The sequence below is a fragment of the Rissa tridactyla genome, chromosome 7 (genome assembly GCF_028500815.1).
Source record: "Rissa tridactyla isolate bRisTri1 chromosome 7, bRisTri1.patW.cur.20221130, whole genome shotgun sequence".
Classification (NCBI taxonomy): Eukaryota; Metazoa; Chordata; class Aves; order Charadriiformes; family Laridae; genus Rissa; species Rissa tridactyla.
Genome location: NC_071472.1, coordinates 7,070,405 through 7,087,545, shown reverse-complemented (window position 1 = coordinate 7,087,545; position 17,141 = coordinate 7,070,405). Strand labels below are relative to the sequence as shown.

Sequence of the window (17,141 nt, the reverse complement as noted above, 5' to 3'; positions counted from 1 at the left end):
GGGATTCTAATTGAAACATTCTGAGTGAAAACATTCCTGGACGTAAATGGACAGCAAAGGAGACAGAAATGGAATTGCTGTAACTTTAATGAATATATTCAGTTTTATTATTTTAAAAGTAGTAACATAATTGCTTTTTCCATTCAGCGGCTGAAGAAGTTTTCACCAATAATAAATAGGATTTTAATGGAAATGGCAGAAGTGGTTATGGACAGTAATAGCCACTAGAGTGTTTGCAGTTTTCAAATTAGATGCACATAATTGGTCATAAAAAGAAAATTTCATTTGTTAAAAATCTCTGGAAACATATTGAATGTGTAACATTAGAAATGATGCTGCCATGGGAATTATTTTCTTGTCATATTTAATAATCAGGATTTAGTCAAGTATTTTAATGTGTTGCATAAACAAATAATGTATTTGGAAAACATACAAAACTGTGTTTAAAGGTTGTGTTTGAAAATATCGGTGACTGCGTCACCTAGACTTAGCAATTGCGTCCATATTACCCAAATTGTCTTCCCAATTAATTGTGTTTTTAAACCGACTATAGCGGTGGAAAATGGACTGGGAATACTGACAAATCACAAAACCTGCTTTTCTTTCTGTCTTTCTTCCTTTCTCCGGGTCTCCTTCACCGTGTCCTGTCTTCTCCCCTCGCCTAGGCCAGATGGTGCGCGGGCGCTCGGTGGTGCTGCGGGCGGCGGGCGAGGGCAGACCCTGCCCGCAGCAGCTCACCCAGCACAGGAGCTGCCCGGTGAAGCCCTGCTACAGCTGGCTGCTGGGGCCGTGGTCTCCCTGCAGAGTCCAGGTACGCATCCCTCCTCCCATCCCCGAGGGCTCCACGCGTTCCCCGCTGCTGGGGTCAACGGCAAAACCCATCATGAAATGGCAGAATTGATGGAGGCTGCCGCTGGCGGGTCAGAGGTGTCCCTATGGCCATTGAAGGTGCTGGTGAGATCCGTAGGGAAGCAGGGGAAGTTCAGGAGCGGTAAACCTCTGCACCTCATCTTCCAGCCATCAGCAGAGATTTATAGCAATACGGGTTCAAGTACTGCGAGCTTATAGAGGTATTAAAGAAGATTTACAGAGTAAATGTGCTTGAGTGAGCATAGTCATGGTGACCTATAATTTAATTATATAAAATAACGCTAACAAGAAAATAGATACACTAGATTTCAAGAGAGCTTAGCCTTTTTATCTTTTTTCTTTCCTTATTTTTTTCCTTTGGTTTTTTTTTTGTGTTTTTTTTTTTTTTTTTCTAAAACATACTGCATAGCAGGTCTTTCCCCACAAGATCTCCGGCACAATAGTGTGAGTTATTGTATGAAGTGCTGGTTTCTACTTTCCCCTTAGCCTGGCTATCTTTTCAGTGATCTAAAAATGGCTGGGTTCAGTTGCGGTGTGCTGTACGTACGCTCAGCACCTCTGTTCCGCACCAGAGCCATCAGTTTTTTCACTGCCAGTGACTTGCATCAGGCTTGAATTGACTTTTTTCCCCCCCTCTATGCTTTTTCTTCTCTTCTTATCCCTTAGATCACATTTCCAATGTTAAAACGTGTTAGTCGGTAACCCAGTTTAAGCAGAAGTGGATCTTTCCCAGTGAGGTTTCTTGGGCAGAGCGGAGTCCACTCGGGCTGCTTGACGCCGGCTGTGCTGAGGTGGTGGTGGGAGAAGGGTGGTTGGGGTGGAAAAGTGCCCTCTCTGGTCCCAGGGGACGGGACCTGCGCATGGATCTGTGGCTGCTTCTCCACATTATACCCTGTAGGAGATTGAAGCCAATAATGCGAGTAAAGACACGTCCCTTGTGTTTTCTGCTCTGCCCTCTACCGCACTGCGAATGCCTCGAATACCTGCCTGATTTCTAGATGCAGTTAGGTGGACGTGTAGCGAATACCGCGGGAGGCAGAATGGATACCCTGGATTTTCCCAGATTTTCACAAATGAAATCTGGAGCGTTGACAGTCTTCGGATGGTCCATGATCAGAAAAACAGAAATATATTTATTTTTCGTATAATGAACAACAGCTCATTGTAACTAGGGATGTGAGCATGGTCCTTGTGTGTACTGCACTTGGTATTTATTTATGTATAACATAAATATAACAAAAATTATAACATCAGCTGATATTTTGTCCAGCTAATGTAAGCAAATTCTGTTAAACATTAGGGAAGAGACCTTCAACCTCAGGAGCTAACAGAGCTGATAAAAGAATTAGTAGGTGAGCTGAATTAACGCCCTGGCGTACATCGTGCAGATTAAAAGTGTGCGCATCCAGAACCCAGCTAAATTTCAGCTCAGAGCAAATAATCACAGCCTTCCCTAACCCAGATACCGTCCTGCGCTTTCAGTGAGATAGAGCCTGCTTCTCTCCGTAAATTACTGTGATGTAGTTTCTCTACCCTTAGCTTTGTTTTGGAGAGGAGCCATTTTATTCGTGTTCAGTTCTCTTTAATGAGGTGCTTAGGAATTAAATGTAGTTCATAAATACAGGGTGATTTATTCCTGTGCTTTACTGGAAAAGAAGCTTAAGCTTACTTTCTAAAGAAAGCTTTCAGAAGTCCTTTTTTCAAGGATGCTTTGTTAAATAGGGTAAATGCATCCTATGGTAAGACCAAAATGCATATTGTGAAAGTGTCTTCCTGTAATAATATAAACAGGACAATTAATTATAAGGCTAAAATATTTCTTCCTTGTATTATGAGATAACTGAGACTGCTTTTCTTAATTGTAAAAGGACTGTTTTATGCTAAACTGACTTCGTGTGAATAATTAGGAGGAGTGTGCATGTTTAGGAATAGAGCCCACCAAGTGTTCCGTGTTGCTGATTTTCACGGTACGGAAATCAGTGCATTGCTCTCCAGGTAATTACACTTGTCACAGGCACACCTCCGGGGGGCGAGGGGCAGTTCTGCTGCCTTCAGAGGGACGCAGAACTTGGGAAACAGTCAATACCCCTAATCTGAAAGGGTTACATTACATTAATCATTTCCCTACTGGAGTTGAAGTGGTTTACCCTGATTAGTAAAAAAAAAAAAAAATAAATTAAAAAAATTAGCAGTGGCTGACGCTGTTCATAATTTTTCCATTAAAGGAATATAAGTGAAGTCGCTAGACATTATCAAGCACTAGCTGCCTAACATTCGTAAGAAGACTAAGAACCCTTCCTTGCTAGAGTGTTTTAAAAGCAGTCCCTTAAATGTGATCACGCAACGCTTCCTCATTAAAGACAACTTTCACCTGATTAAATGCTCATCAACCTGTGAAAGGATTGCCCAATCAACTCTTTACCTAAAATAATTGTGAACACACATGAACCCCAGTAAAAGCTGAAAAGGGAAAACTTTTCTGAGAGGCACGTCTGGGCAAAGCATCTCATTAGGACTGTTATCTCTTGTCTTATTAGCGTGTTGTGTGTGGAACGCATCGGAGGGTGATGTGAGAGGTTTGTGCAGATGCTGCCTTATGTTAGTGTGTTGGTCAATTCAAAAGATACCTGGATGTCAAAACACAGTCCTGGTGTAAACCTGCTCCTTATTTTACAGGTATTTTACAGTTGGGGTGAGAGGGGGGAGAGGTGGAGGGTCCATGCAGGTGCCTCTGGAGGGGCCTGTACCCCCCGGCTGTATTTGGGGGACCCAGGGTGGGTTCTGCATCCTCCATGGGGTCAGCATAAACATTTTTGCAGCCAAATGGAGGAAATCCCTTCTGGAAGTTAAATCCCCGCATATTTCCTGATGGGAGCTTGTGACTCGAGAGACAAATCCTGGTTCTAGGCCATCCTCAGGTGATCACATATTCCAAGGAGGAGCATTTACAATACGGATTTGATCCCCCGAGTTTTGAATACGTGATCCACTCCTTGGCAGGTCTCCTCTGATTAGCAGCATCCTCAGCACGCCATTGCTGCAGCAAACTTCCACTGATTCCACACCTATTAATTAGACCTTCAAATGTATAATTTTGGGGACATGAATAATTTTGAAGATGATAAGGACGTTAATGCAGTGCTCCTGCATTGCTTATGGTCCTACCAAATATACCAAAAAAAAAGTCTCTCTGTAAATGACAGGATGACATTTTATCTTTTAAGCGTGTTCAACTGATCGTAAAAACAGGTTGCTGGTCTTGAAAGAAAGCAAGCAAATGGAAGCCACTGTTAAAAAGCGAACCTTTATCTTGAGGATTGTCCACATATTCTGTGTATTTTTTATTCTAAACATTGGAAAATATGAATGTATTTCCAATATTGCATGGCAGAAGAATGAAGAACGTTGCATGTGGATTTTTATAGTGGAGAATGCTATACTAAAAATGTATTGTTTTCACCTGTTATTTATATTTACATCTAGATATTCATATAACTATTTATATATTGATAAGTATATCAATACCTATATATCGTTTATACAAGGATAACTATCTTTTTAAAAACTTTTTTTGTCATTTCCAGTAAACTTTAGTCATTCCTTGAGCCCCTTTGAGCTGGGAATACGCTGCGCTTTGATTAGTGCCCACTTCCCCCGAGAATTTTCTCCACATCGTCTTCTGTTTCCACCAGCCATTTCTAAGAGCTCCGACCCAACTGACAGCCGCATGAGTTATTCACACACCATTAATCTCAGACCGCAATAGATGTTTCAGTGGTGAAACAGTAATTTAGAACAGTAAGTTACGCACTGACTAAAGTGAAACACAGCGTTAAAAACTTGAAATCTGGCTGCGTAGAGTAAATCTACGCTTATACTTCTCTCAGACACTTTTGATTAGCAACTGCTTTAAATCCAGCTAGTTATGATCTCATTTTCATTTCATCGTGGGTCTGCAACAGAAGGGATGGAGAGAATGAAAAAGCTACCAGGTGTGCGCAGGAGAGACATCCTTGAGATTCCTGCTAGCAAACACGCTGCTGGATGAATGCGCTTGGCAGGAGCCATTCTCTTCTGCAGATGTAGTCCTTTATTTTAAAAGAATTCACTGCCAAGTGATCCAAAGGAGCACTTCCCATGGTTATATAAAAGTAATGTTTCATCCTCCTTCTTGAGTTTTATTTACTGAATTTTGTGAAGTGCCATTTCCGCAGGGCTTCAGGCGCACATTCATAAAGCATCACGCGGGTTTAAGGTGTGCACCTCAAACATCATCGCAGCTCTGTTTTTCAGATGAGAATGAAACAATCCCAGCCTCTAGAAACAGCCCCGGTGCTTCAGTTCTTACAGCATCCTCAGCCCTTGATCATCGCTTTAGCCAAACAATACTGATTTCCCCGTAAAGTACGTCTTCTTCAGCAAGTAGTTGGTGTACGGCTAAGTATTTCAGAACTGGGCTGGTGAGCTTGGAGCCTCCTATTGTTTGTTCAAATGGGGTTCAGTGCTAACAGGCTGTGCCTAACTTCGGATGATGTTTTGGTAGCGTGTGTGACACGAGTTGATGATCTCTGTCTACTTCAGAACCAATAGCTCCCTTTAACAAGTTACACAGGCTGCCTAGTGCTCAATAACCCTTGCAGGCTAATCAAGCGTGCTGGAGGATTTTTGCTGTTGCAGGGTTTAAACCACGTAAGTGCTCCTGCTGGGCTGTAGGGACAGAGGAGGTGCGTGGAAATGTCCGTTCCTTATGGGAAGGCTTTGCTCTTGGCCTCTCTAGAGAAGCCAGAAATGTCTGTGTTCATGAAATTGGGCACTTCGTAAGAATCAATAAATTCACTAGCTCTAGTTAAAGGCATGAAGGGCCAAGCCCAAAGACAGTATTCAGCTTTTATGGTACCCAGCTCTACTCCTGCTTTGGTGCGGACACACTTTTCTGCCCCTGTCTCTGAGCTTCTGTAGAGATGCGTAGAGAGATCTCCATCTGTCTTCCCATAACCGGGGATACTATTGCAGTCCAAAGACAAAATCTGTATCTTTAACGTCTTTTTAGGTGGAATCAACTGTATTTCTTCTGTCATCTGCTAATGTCAGCGATGCGTGTCTCTGTTCCCTTCTGTCATTTCATAGGGTGGACAGTGTGGAGATGGATTGCAAGTCCGCAACCTCACGTGTGTAGTGCACGATGCATCTGTTTCTGCTACATCCAAACCGGTAGAAAATGCGTTATGTGGTGAGCTGCCATCAAAAGAGAATGTGCTGCACTTACCGTGCTCTGTGCCTTGCCCAGGTAAAGTCTTTGGAAAGTCCTGGTGCATTTCTGCCTGGGATAGCTGTCTGAGGTGGAGATGTTGGGCACCCAGTCTGGGCACTGGCACAGGGTGCCCAGAGAGGTGGTGGAGGCCCCACCCCTGGAGACATTCAAGGCCAGGCTTGATGAGGCTCTGAGCAACCTGATCTAGTTGAAATGTCCCTGCTGACTGCAGGGGCGTTGGACTAGATGACCTTAAAAGGTCCCTTCCAACCCAACACATTCTATGATTCTATTCTGTGTTTCGATAGCTCTGAGTACTGTCAGCCATTGCAGTAATAATTTGTATTTCAGCAGATCAGGTAAATGCTCAGTTTGCTGTTCACCTGAAAAAGCCTTTTGTTTTTTGAGAAAATGAGATTCCCCATGAAGCAGAAAATCTGAATGTTGCATACCACTGGGCGATAAACTGGGGGTATTTCACTATTAAAGCTGTTGTACGCTTAGGTTGCCCTTATCCTTTAATGCTAATTCCTTTTGAAAACCTGTGGTTTATTCTTTCGACGTGCAGGAGACTGCCACCTGACAGAGTGGTCAGAGTGGAGCTCCTGCGAGCTCACCTGCATCGATGGCAGGAGCTTCGAGACAACGGGTCGCCAGTCTCGCTCCAGGGCATTTATCGTTCAGTCACCGGAGAACCAGGAGAGCTGCTCTGGACAAGAGATGGAAACGCGACCTTGCTCAGGTAGCGTGGCCACAGCGCTGATTCCTCCCCTTCAAGAGTTTATTCTGGATTTGTTGCAAGGTGAAGACTAACTGGTGTTGGTATTGCAGGAGGGAAGTGTTATGACTACCTGTGGAAAACCAGCCTTTGGCGAGACAACGTACGCACAGTGTGGTGTCAGCGCTCAGATGGAATAAATGTCACAGGTATATCCAAAAATTGCCATGCGCAATTATGAACGAAAAGTCTCCATCTGGGTTTCTCTTCTTCTGCATCAGCCGCTCGGAGGGAAGTTGGACAGCCTTCCTAACTCCTTCAGAATTTCACTTCAGATTTGTGTGTAGGAAAGGCAGATGGGAGCTCCCCAGCCTTGCTGGCAGGTCAACATCACATGTGTCATTACCTGAGAGTATTTGGGTGAGTTACCCCTACTGTTGGGTCGGTCACGGGAAGAAATGAGTGTCCATGTACTGAAAAGGCTTCCTGGGCTGGCTTGCACAGCTGTTAGTGCAACCTTCCTGTGACCGTGGAGAACATCACACGTGTGGTAGAGAGCCCAGCTTCTGTACCTCCTCTTCTATTCAACACACAGGAATCTCAGACCGCTCACACTGTGAGATCCCTGCTGTTGCTGTGACCTACAAATTCTGCCTGCGCAGGGTGAAGAGGGAAATTCATGGTCAGCACTTTGAAGCTTGGCGAGAGATTGGCAAAGGCAGTAGGGCTCGCACATCCATAGGATCTCTCTCAATATGCACAGGGTGAATGAGGAGAGAGTAGAAATGAAAATGCAGGTGTTCTTATCTCGTTCTAATTATAATGAGTAGTTAAGATAATAACAAAAGTTTTATGTGCAAAGGTTGCCAGGTAGTTAAGAACTCATTAATATGTTTTTATTCCTGTAGAAGCACAGGCTTCCCCAAGTGAGAATGGGCAAAGGCGTTATGTGGATTATGCCTTCTTATGTAGATAAGACATTAATGAGGACACAGAAGATCTGCATCTAGTTCCCGATTCTGTCCTCAACTTCCTATGTGGCCTGTGGCAAATTGCTTAAATCTGTATATCTCTGTTCTCCATTAACAAGATGGGTATGATAATAATTCCCTGCCTTGTTAAGGCAAATTAATTAATGCAGTGCCTACAGATATTATGCTAATGTGCTCCGTAGACTAGTATTTAACTATATAAAATAAGCAAGCAAGCATTTCTTACACTACAGTGTTCCAAGTCAAAAATATTTTAAAACATGCCCTTGAAGGCACTCAGTATTTTCTTTTACAGGAGGGTGTGCTCTTCGGACGAAACCTGCAGAAGTTCGGCACTGCAACCCGGCGTGCAGAAAGCCCTTCTCCTACTGCACGCAGGTAATTGCTCGTTGCAGAACATCTTTGAGAAATTAACACCGCAAAATCTATTCAATTTGCTTCTGATTCTTAAAAGCATTCCAGGAGCCAGAAAATAGTTTAGTGTGTCCATGGTACCACCTCGAGGAGGCTGTGGGAATTTCAGTCGGAAAGGAAACCTTTATAAACCTGCACAAATGAGCGATGGAGTGTTTATGTGGTGTTACAGTTTTGGTTTTGTTCCATGGAGGGATTTTGGAACCTCTTGGTTTAATTTTCATTGAATGTTATTGTTCTGTCCCATAGAAAATGGACTGTAAAGTTCTGTAAGAGAGGAGATAGAAGAGTATGTCCTCTCCCGCTCCTCCACGGACACAGAAAACCCCCATGAGGGTAGGGAAACTGTAGGAGCACGATCTCACCACCCCATCCTGCCTTCTAAAGCAAAACCTGGAAGTGACCCTTTTGCTGAAATGTTGAGCATCTGCAACACTTGCTAAATCTTTGAGCTACTGCCACTTCTTTGCCTCTGAGCAAACACGAGCCCAGAGGTTACAAATGTCCCTTCCTGCAGTACCGAACTCTGGAGTAAGAGCTTCCCAAAAAGCCTTCCTTCTCTGTGTCAGTACTGTGACGGAGTATAAAACCCAGAACCCTTAAAGTGGCCAGGGGTGGTTGGGGTTTAGATATTTTTATTTCGAAAATCACCTCCACAGCGCTCAGCTTCATCTGAGTCTCTGGTGGGAAGAATTACCACTGGAAACTAGCTCACGGGCAACTGAATGTGGCCGAGAGAGTGGTCATGAGAGTGTTCAGGGCCTATGGGAACATAAAAATGATGGGTAAGCATAAACTTACTAGCTATAAAAACTCTTCAGACTTCACCTTTTGTCCAGAAAAGCTCAAGATCATGTCTGTCAACAAGTGGGGGATGTCGTGGCCACAAAACTGATGTCAAGAGTTAAATTCTTATCACAGAGAATAAATCAATCGCCTGTTTGGGTTGTAACCAAGCATATCAGACCCTCAGACAGGCATCGTAATTATAAGATAATTAGGAAAGAAAGGGAAACTAAAAATAAATCTGTTTTAAAGTAGGTATCAAGAAAAAGGAGTATATATTCAGTGAATCACTCTAATTCTAAGAAACCCATTGAATTCTAAGAAACCCGTTGAAGAAACTGCTTAGGCCGATCCAGGGCAGTGGGTATTTAGCCGTAAGAGAGGAAGCTTCATTTCAGATGGCCCTGTGAAATACCGCAGTGGAAATACATGGGGAGGGTTTGGGTCTGAAGCGAGATTGTTTCTTCTTCGTCTCTTCTAATGCCCAGCAGGGTCAGTGGGAAAATTGTTACTGACAAGAGGATTTTGGATCGAGCCACAGATGCTCGTTAGTAAGCTTGTTAGGATGAAGATGTTGCCGTGTTGGGCTTCTGTGTAATTACTGACCCTTTTCAGCCAATTTCCCAAATATATTTTGGCTTTTTGTACTGAAATGGGTTTGCGGGCACCGGTTCCTGGCTTGTTTGGTTTGGTGGTGGTGAAGTTGCATGTGCAGGGTATACCTTGCGGTTTCTTCATGGTTTGCCTACAGTTTGCTCTGTTCTGTGAGAGGATACTATTTGATTTAATACTGAATTCCCTTTTATCACCTAGAGGGGAGTCTGCGGTTGTGAGCGAGGATATACAGAAATAATGAGATCAAATGGTTTCCTGGATTACTGCATGAAGGTACCAGGTTTAGAAGATAAGAAAGCTGATGTTAAGACCATTGCTGGAAAAAATAAACCCGTCAACTCAAAAATGCATGACATTTTCAAAGGATGGTCTATTCAACCTTTTAATCCAGGTGAAAAACTTAAATATGAATGGAATAAATTGTCTTTACAACGTTTCTGTAGAAGAAAGGTACAAGCTTTGTAGATCGTAACATCAGAGGTGGTGTCTGGGAGCTGCAGAGCAGCCTCCCAGTTTCTAACTCACATGCCATCTTTCATTCCTTTGTGCCTACACAGAGTAATCACTATCTCTTATGTTGAGAGAGAGCAAAGACAGACCGAAGCAATAATATTTTGCAAAAGTATACTCATATGTGATTTGGGGGGATGCTTAGAACTATTATCTGATGGTGTTTCTAGAAGTAATATATTTTGACCAGGAAAGATATTGATCACGAGCGCTTCAGAAGATTCAGAGCAGAAAGCACTTAAGATTTGATTATAGAAGACACTGGTTGCTTCTTGCAATATTTCAAAAGTATATGAAAAAAACAGGGTAGAAAGTGTAGAGTTTAGCGTTTTAAGTGTTGAAGTTAAGACAGATGTTGTGGTTTAGCCTCAGACAAAAAAACCACACAGCAAGCAGGCAAGCTGCTGTGCCCAGACAGTGCATCCCAAACGGATCTTCGACTTCCACACCGTAAAATGCTTCCCAGTTAGAACCCTGTACTGGGTGCGCCCAGACCGGTCCACAGAACTGGTGCCGTAGCTGTAATAGCTGATTACCACGTTGACTGTTACTTTGCAAGATTAATTTAGTCAAAATAAATTTCTGAAATGCAAATAGGACTTTAAAATGGGAGATGAAGGTATCGGACTTGTCAAGTTTTATTGAAAAGCGTTAGTGCTCCCCATATTCTGAAATACTGGCGGTGCAGCCTTTCCCCTCTTCTGTTACCTGACATCACATTTGTTTCCTATTATTTTATAAAGAACACGAGACTTTAGAAAACACGTAGCGAAAGCTTCTGTTACGGGATTCGGGGAGCCATAATTCTGCCTGATATATGTGATCACACTTTGAATGTTACATTTACATATTTGATTTGCATACAGTAGTTAACCTTTGCGTTGACAATCTCCGAGCTGATAGAGCTCAGTCCAAAGCCTTTTCAAGTTGGCTGGTTTTCACTCAAACCCATCATCCCCAAGCCCACGCAGTTCACCTGCAGTTTGAGTCACAGGTTTGGGGTTAATTGCCTTTTTTCAGCATCCGTGGCCCTCTGTAGGCTGTCTTACTTAGGTGTCATCTCTTCAGCTGGTACCTTTACGGGGTTAGAAAAAGGGAGAGAGGTGTAGGTGGATGCTGCAATCCCTTCTTTTCAAATCGGCATTCAAGGCTGCAGCCCTGAAAGCTTCTGGTGGGCTTGACCTCAGTGCAGCATCCGAGAGCCAGTTCTCCCCCGGGGGCTACAAGACAGGAACAGGCACTAAGGAGCTTTTACAGAACATGGTGTTATTTAATTTTAGGGCAGAAATGTTATAGAAACAATATGTGGGAAAGGAATAAGCGTGCTCCATGTGTGCTGAGTGTATCACCAACCCCGTGGCGTCCTGCAGGTAACTCCTCAGGCTGTATGTGCCCTTCAGACCCCAGCTCAGGGCTGGCCCTCTTCAAATCACTCCCCTTTGTCTAACTTCTTGACAAATATGTTATTACTCCCCTTAAACAGGCTCTCAGGCTTACTAGTCTGGGGGTTTGCAGTAATTACTGCTAGCTGAGCCAGGAAACCGCTGTTACCTACCAGTTACGCTCTTGATAGCAGGTCTATGGCCAATGCTCCCTGTGTGGATGGCATTTACCACCCTTCGGGGCCGGAGACCTTGACATTTGTGTATGTCTAAGGACTTACATCTGTCGGTAAAAGTATATGTGCCTTTCGCCGGTTAATTTGTGATTTCCCTTCCCGTTTACAATTTGCAACACACATTTTATAACGATTTAATGAGGCTGATGTTTTTGTTCTTTTAAATGCTCTGCAGGAGTGCACAGAACTGATTTCGAATCTGGCTGTGTTTTTGCTTTCTTTATCACACTCTGGGAGGCCAGAGTTCAGTTACAGAAACTTTTTTTCAAGTTGAGAGGCAATTTAAATAGCATTGTTTAAATTGTAGGATGACATGGTCCAATGCCTTTACGTTGGGGATGGAGAGCGTAGCTGCCTTCGTAGCAGACGTGGCGGGATGCCTTTTTGTTGCTCTGACAGGCAACAAAAGTCCTTTGCAGGACTGCTAAATGCTTCTTGGCCATCTCCACTTGGGAGGGCGACAAATTTCATACCCAGACTTTAGTAAAAGAAACAAAACAATCCCAAATCTGACAAACGAAGCTCTTCTCACATGGGAGATCGGCTGTAAGTGTTTCGAGGAGAAGAGAAAATCTGTGAGAGGTACTCAGCCTTTCCACAAAGCTTCGAAGAAAAAAACAAAACAGAAAGAATGGGATCTGATTAAATATGTTTCCCTTTGAAAAAAAAAATTCGTCATTCAAATGTAAAATGTAAAATGGGCTCAGTGATTGTCCCATGAGGTGACTCCCCCACTCGCGTTACTGAGTTCGGAATGGCCTCTGTCGAACGGGCACGGCGCAGGTGTGTGTTCCTGCCTCCAGGATGCGTGCACAGCCCTTTGGATGTGAATCAGCTCGGACTGTCGCTGCACGGCAAAAATACCATCGCTTCTCCCCGCAAGGGAGCCAGATCGGAGCAAGAAACAGAAATATCGAGCTTTAAAGGTTTTATTATTATTAATGAGAAGCTTGTAGTTAAGGACCGGTCCAAATAATGTGGTTTTAGACTTTCTATCAGAAGGAAATGTTTCAGCACGCTCAAGCTCACATGTGCGAGGGTCGCAGAGTCGCCCCCCCGGCCCTGCAGCCCAAAGAGCCCCATCAAGAGCCTTACTTGTCTCAAAGCCAGTTGTGTCTCCTGCTCCTGGGGCCCAGCTGGGGAGCCCTTGCACAACTTTATCCCTCTTACTATTACAAAGCGTATTCTTGTTTTTATTCTAAGCTGAATTTATTCCCAATTGTTGCCCAAGCGTTTTTCAGCTCTAAGTAGCTTGTTCACTTGCGCTCGCTGGTCTTTGCCCCAATTGACCCCCCAAGTATTTACAGAGAACAATCCCGTCCTTTCTCAGCCCTCTTTTCTTTGGGCTAAACGTATCAGGTGTTACCTGCGTTTCTGTCTGCGTCAGCTCAACGTTGGAGTGCGTTTGCCAGAGCCATCACTGGGCTCCTGAGCGAACGTACTGCAATTATCTCGTGCCCCTGCTCCTTTCCCCGGGGCAGGAGCCTGGCCGGGTTGTAATTCTTGCACGGCGCCGTAAACCCGGGCCGCCCATAATGAACTGCAGGAGCTCAGCCAGGGGGGAGATTAGGAAATAATGCTGCTTTGGAAAACTGAGATGAAGAGTTCGTTTTTGGTTTTCATTGAGGAAAACGTACACTCCTTACCGAAGTTAAGATTTTGCTTTTAAAGGCATTGATTTTTACAGGAGTGTTTTTTCTATCAAAAGTGCGGGGTTTATGGATTATCCCCAGCCAGTCCTTCCTGTGTTTCCCATTTGCTTGTATGCTTTCTCTTTACTTTATCTCTTAAGAATTTGTATATTTTAAAATAAAGTTTTTTATTCCCTCCTTTTCTCCCCCTGACCTTTTTCGTCATCTTCCAACAGATGGTAAACTGAAGATGTGGGTATATGGAGTATCAGCTGGCGGGTTCCTCGTCATAGTTTTCCTGATATTTACATCCTACCTGCTGTGGTGAGTATGGCATGTATTTGTCCTTAAATAACAGCTAGTTTAATTTGAACAACCTAAAATATATCACAACGCTCTGTGTCGCAGAGATTTAATCCTCAAGACTTTAGGAAAGGGTGGAGCTTGGATTACTTAACTGCCTTCCTGTGGCCCCTACCTCAGAGTAATTTGAAACTCTCCAAATTGTGAAATCATGAAGAAGTATGGCGACCATGCAGGGAAAGAATTATTTTTGGTTATCAATAGGCCCTTATATTTATTCAGACTTCTGCTGGGATTAGAAAGGGCTTTTTATTGTGTTCTTTTAAAAAAAAGATAAAGTAAAACTGAAAAAAAGCAAGGAGGCTGATTGGATCGAGGAGCTGGCTTCCGCTCAAGGAAGGACTAAATAGAATAGGGGCATTCAGTTGGAAAATGATGTTTGACATGGGAATACAATAGAGATCTATGAAATCATGAATGGAGTAGAAAAGGGCACTGGGGAATTTTTATTTCCCACAATATAAGGAGTAGGAGGCATCTGATGAAATGATCGTTTAAAATAAACAAAAGATTTTATTTTTCACACGGTGCATTATTACCTTGCGAGCTTACCGCTGCCGGGGACTGTGCATGCCAGGAAGATAAATGGATTCAAAGATGGCATAACAGTTCACGGGAGATTGGGTCTCTTGGTGTTAATTGCGGTTTTCTGGATGTACGCTCCAGCTCAGGAAATCCCTAAATAGGTTTTTGCAGTGGATACAGCAGGTGGAAACACATCCCGTCTCTAAAGCTGCCGTTACCAGCCGCTGTTGGAAGTAGGGTACCGGGTGTACCGAAGCCCTGGTCTGCACCAGCGCGGCGCCGGTGGTGGGCTTTACTGGCGGGGGAGTTGTCTGTCCTTCTCCAAAGCAGCGGTCGCAGGGGTGGTGGGGCTGGTTTGGCAGAGCTGGTGTTGCGCTCTCTGCTTTGAGTATTTGGAAGGGCTCTGCCACGGATGCCTCTTGGAGGGTAGGAAGGGAGTAGCGGCCAGCGTTCGTGTGTCCTGCAACACCCACGGCCCTCCCTGAGGACCACGGGGCTGGCCCGCCCGTTACCGACACCAGCGGGGCAGCTGCCCCAAGCCCTGTCAGATCAGGGCGGGCAACCAGAGAGTCACAGCCGTGACCTGGCAGCGTCATTGCCCGCTTCCATCCAAAATCACTTTATTCTCTCTCAACCCCTTCATCTTCCTCTTGGTCTCTGTCTCCAATTAAAAGCTTTAATAGCAGTGTTTGGATGCTGCTTAGGAGTTGCAGCTTCCTTATTTTCCAAGCCATGTAGCTGCCGTCTCTCTGTGGCTTCACAGTGGAGCACACAGAGGATTTTTTAAGTAACATTACATAGTTCTCCGTCACTCAAAGGCTGGTGTGGAAGTGTATTTCTCAATAATAATTATTGTTGCTTGCTTCGATACTGTACCAAAGAAAAAATGAGAATATCCCACTCGCAGACAGTTCATGTTTCCATTTTTCTGCGAGGTGTTCCTTGTTTTGTCAGCTGGGAGAAGACGCGGGAGACAAATGTGCTTTATTTCCTCTCCAGATGAAGAGCACAGTTTGGCTGCCCGTTTTGGGCAGGCTGGGCGTCCGCACCACACACGTTATAGCACTCGAGCAGGTCCACGTGGTTTTTCTTGGAGGTCACCGCTGTACTGCGGTGGCACCTAGTTGCAAAGTGAAATAGCCAGCGTGGAAAGTTGATTTTTTTTTTGTTGAAGTTTGTTTTTTTGATGACGTTTCTGAGCTTATTGCAGCTTACATTTTTGTCTCCTGAAATCTTTCTCTCTTTCTTGCAGCAAAAAAACAAAGCAGCATCAAAGCCCTCCTCCGCAGCAGAAGCCTCTAACCTTAGCCTATGATGGAGACGTTGATATGTAACATAAAAAAGAATCCAAATGTAGACATCGACTGCCTTAACTGCTTTCTTTTTTGGAACTCTCCGACTTCTCAGTTTTTTGAGGAATCTCCTGATGTGTAATATACCGGGCAGAAGTATTGCAAGCTTAAAATTTTGCCACCTCTTTATTAAAAAAAAAAAAAAAAAATGGAGTCAAAGACTTAGATCTTGTGAAACTTTTCTGAAGAGACCAGAAAATACATCTCTTCCTGTTGTGCAATGGGAATGAAAGAAAAAAAAAAAAAAAGAGAATCTACAGACATCAAAAGGAATTAGTAAAAAAAAAAAGGCATGACAATCCCGAGGAAAATGTGACATTTACTGTAAATGACAAGTTTGACACAGCATCATTATGCACTATATTAGTGCAGCGTTCTTTATTCTTCACATATTTCAACAATGAGTTTTCTAGTGTTTACATTTCGTTCAAAGACTTTAAAACCGGATCATGTATTTTGAGAAACGCAATGAAGAATGAGTTGAAGTGTCTGAAGTTATCAGGTTTTTTAAAAGTTTCTTCCTTCTTATGCTGTTTTCTAGTCTGGAATATGATTTTGTTTCATTTCCACCTACAGGACAGAATAAGGATTGTTATGAAAACGCATAGGTGGTTTCTTAACCAAGAATATTTTTTAAAGAGTTGAGTAGATAAGTGTTTTGATGAATGGCTAGAGGATTTGATTGTTTAAAAAGTATTTTAAATTAAATTAAACCATGTAGATACATTATGGCCAGTTTAAATTGCTATTCAGTTTAATTAATACAAACTCTGCTTTTGTATTTAAATTTTCTTATCTGAAATATTTATAAATTCTTTTTTTGAATTTAATTACCTGACCTCATTTAATATACATCAAACACAAATGCAGTTTGTAGAAGGTCTTGCTTTTTTAAATGTTTCGAAACCACTGAGAAGTTTCATGTCGTAAACATCTGGGAACATTTGAAGAGGGTAAGTGTTTATGATAGTGTGTGTCGCAAGTAAGAAAGTGCCATCTTGTGGTATTGACTTGTATTTATAAGCAAATAAAATGCTAAAGAGAGTGAGAAAATTGCTTCTGGTATGTTGAATTAAATGTGCGTAAACAACATTCATTATTAGTCTTTTACTGTGCCTGAGATTGGACTCGGATTTCAAGCAATTCTGGCATATTTTGTGCTGCAGTGATTAGTGAAAGAAATATTGTAGACCAGTCGAGAGAATAATTGCAGATCTGGGGAATGCTTGGCCTTTTTTTTTTTTTTTTTTTCCTTCTTCAATGCTGCTGCTTATTCCAATAATTAGAAAGAAGAGAAAACCAGAATTGTTACCAGCCCAGCACCTGTGCGGTCCTTCTCAATCCGCAGTTACTTCAGAGCGGATCATCACAAGGGAAGGGTATAGCTGGGGCAGAAGGCAGTGTTTGTCTTGTTATGTTGCTACTCACAGCTTTGTAAAGTGAATGTGAATATTACGGTTTCATTGAAAAAATGATGGTGGTGTAGCTAGGTTTCC

At 43.1% G+C, this 17,141-nt stretch overlaps 1 protein-coding gene across 1 annotated transcript in view; it reads left to right on the top strand.

Moving 5' to 3' along the window:
* The window catches only part of THSD7B (thrombospondin type 1 domain containing 7B), a 538,929-nt gene extending 522,247 nt beyond the window's left edge, over positions 1-16,682 (top strand). The window contains exons 25-33 of the mRNA XM_054207661.1: positions 666-811; positions 5,998-6,157; positions 6,690-6,863; positions 6,953-7,048; positions 7,435-7,521; positions 8,127-8,209; positions 9,845-10,037; positions 13,642-13,729; positions 15,546-16,682. Of these exons, the coding sequence (XP_054063636.1) occupies positions 666-811; positions 5,998-6,157; positions 6,690-6,863; positions 6,953-7,048; positions 7,435-7,521; positions 8,127-8,209; positions 9,845-10,037; positions 13,642-13,729; positions 15,546-15,627 (1,109 nt within the window). The 3' untranslated portion in view covers positions 15,628-16,682. The remainder of the gene's footprint in view (positions 1-665; positions 812-5,997; positions 6,158-6,689; positions 6,864-6,952; positions 7,049-7,434; positions 7,522-8,126; positions 8,210-9,844; positions 10,038-13,641; positions 13,730-15,545) is intronic.
* The last annotated feature ends 459 nt before the right edge of the window (positions 16,683-17,141 follow it).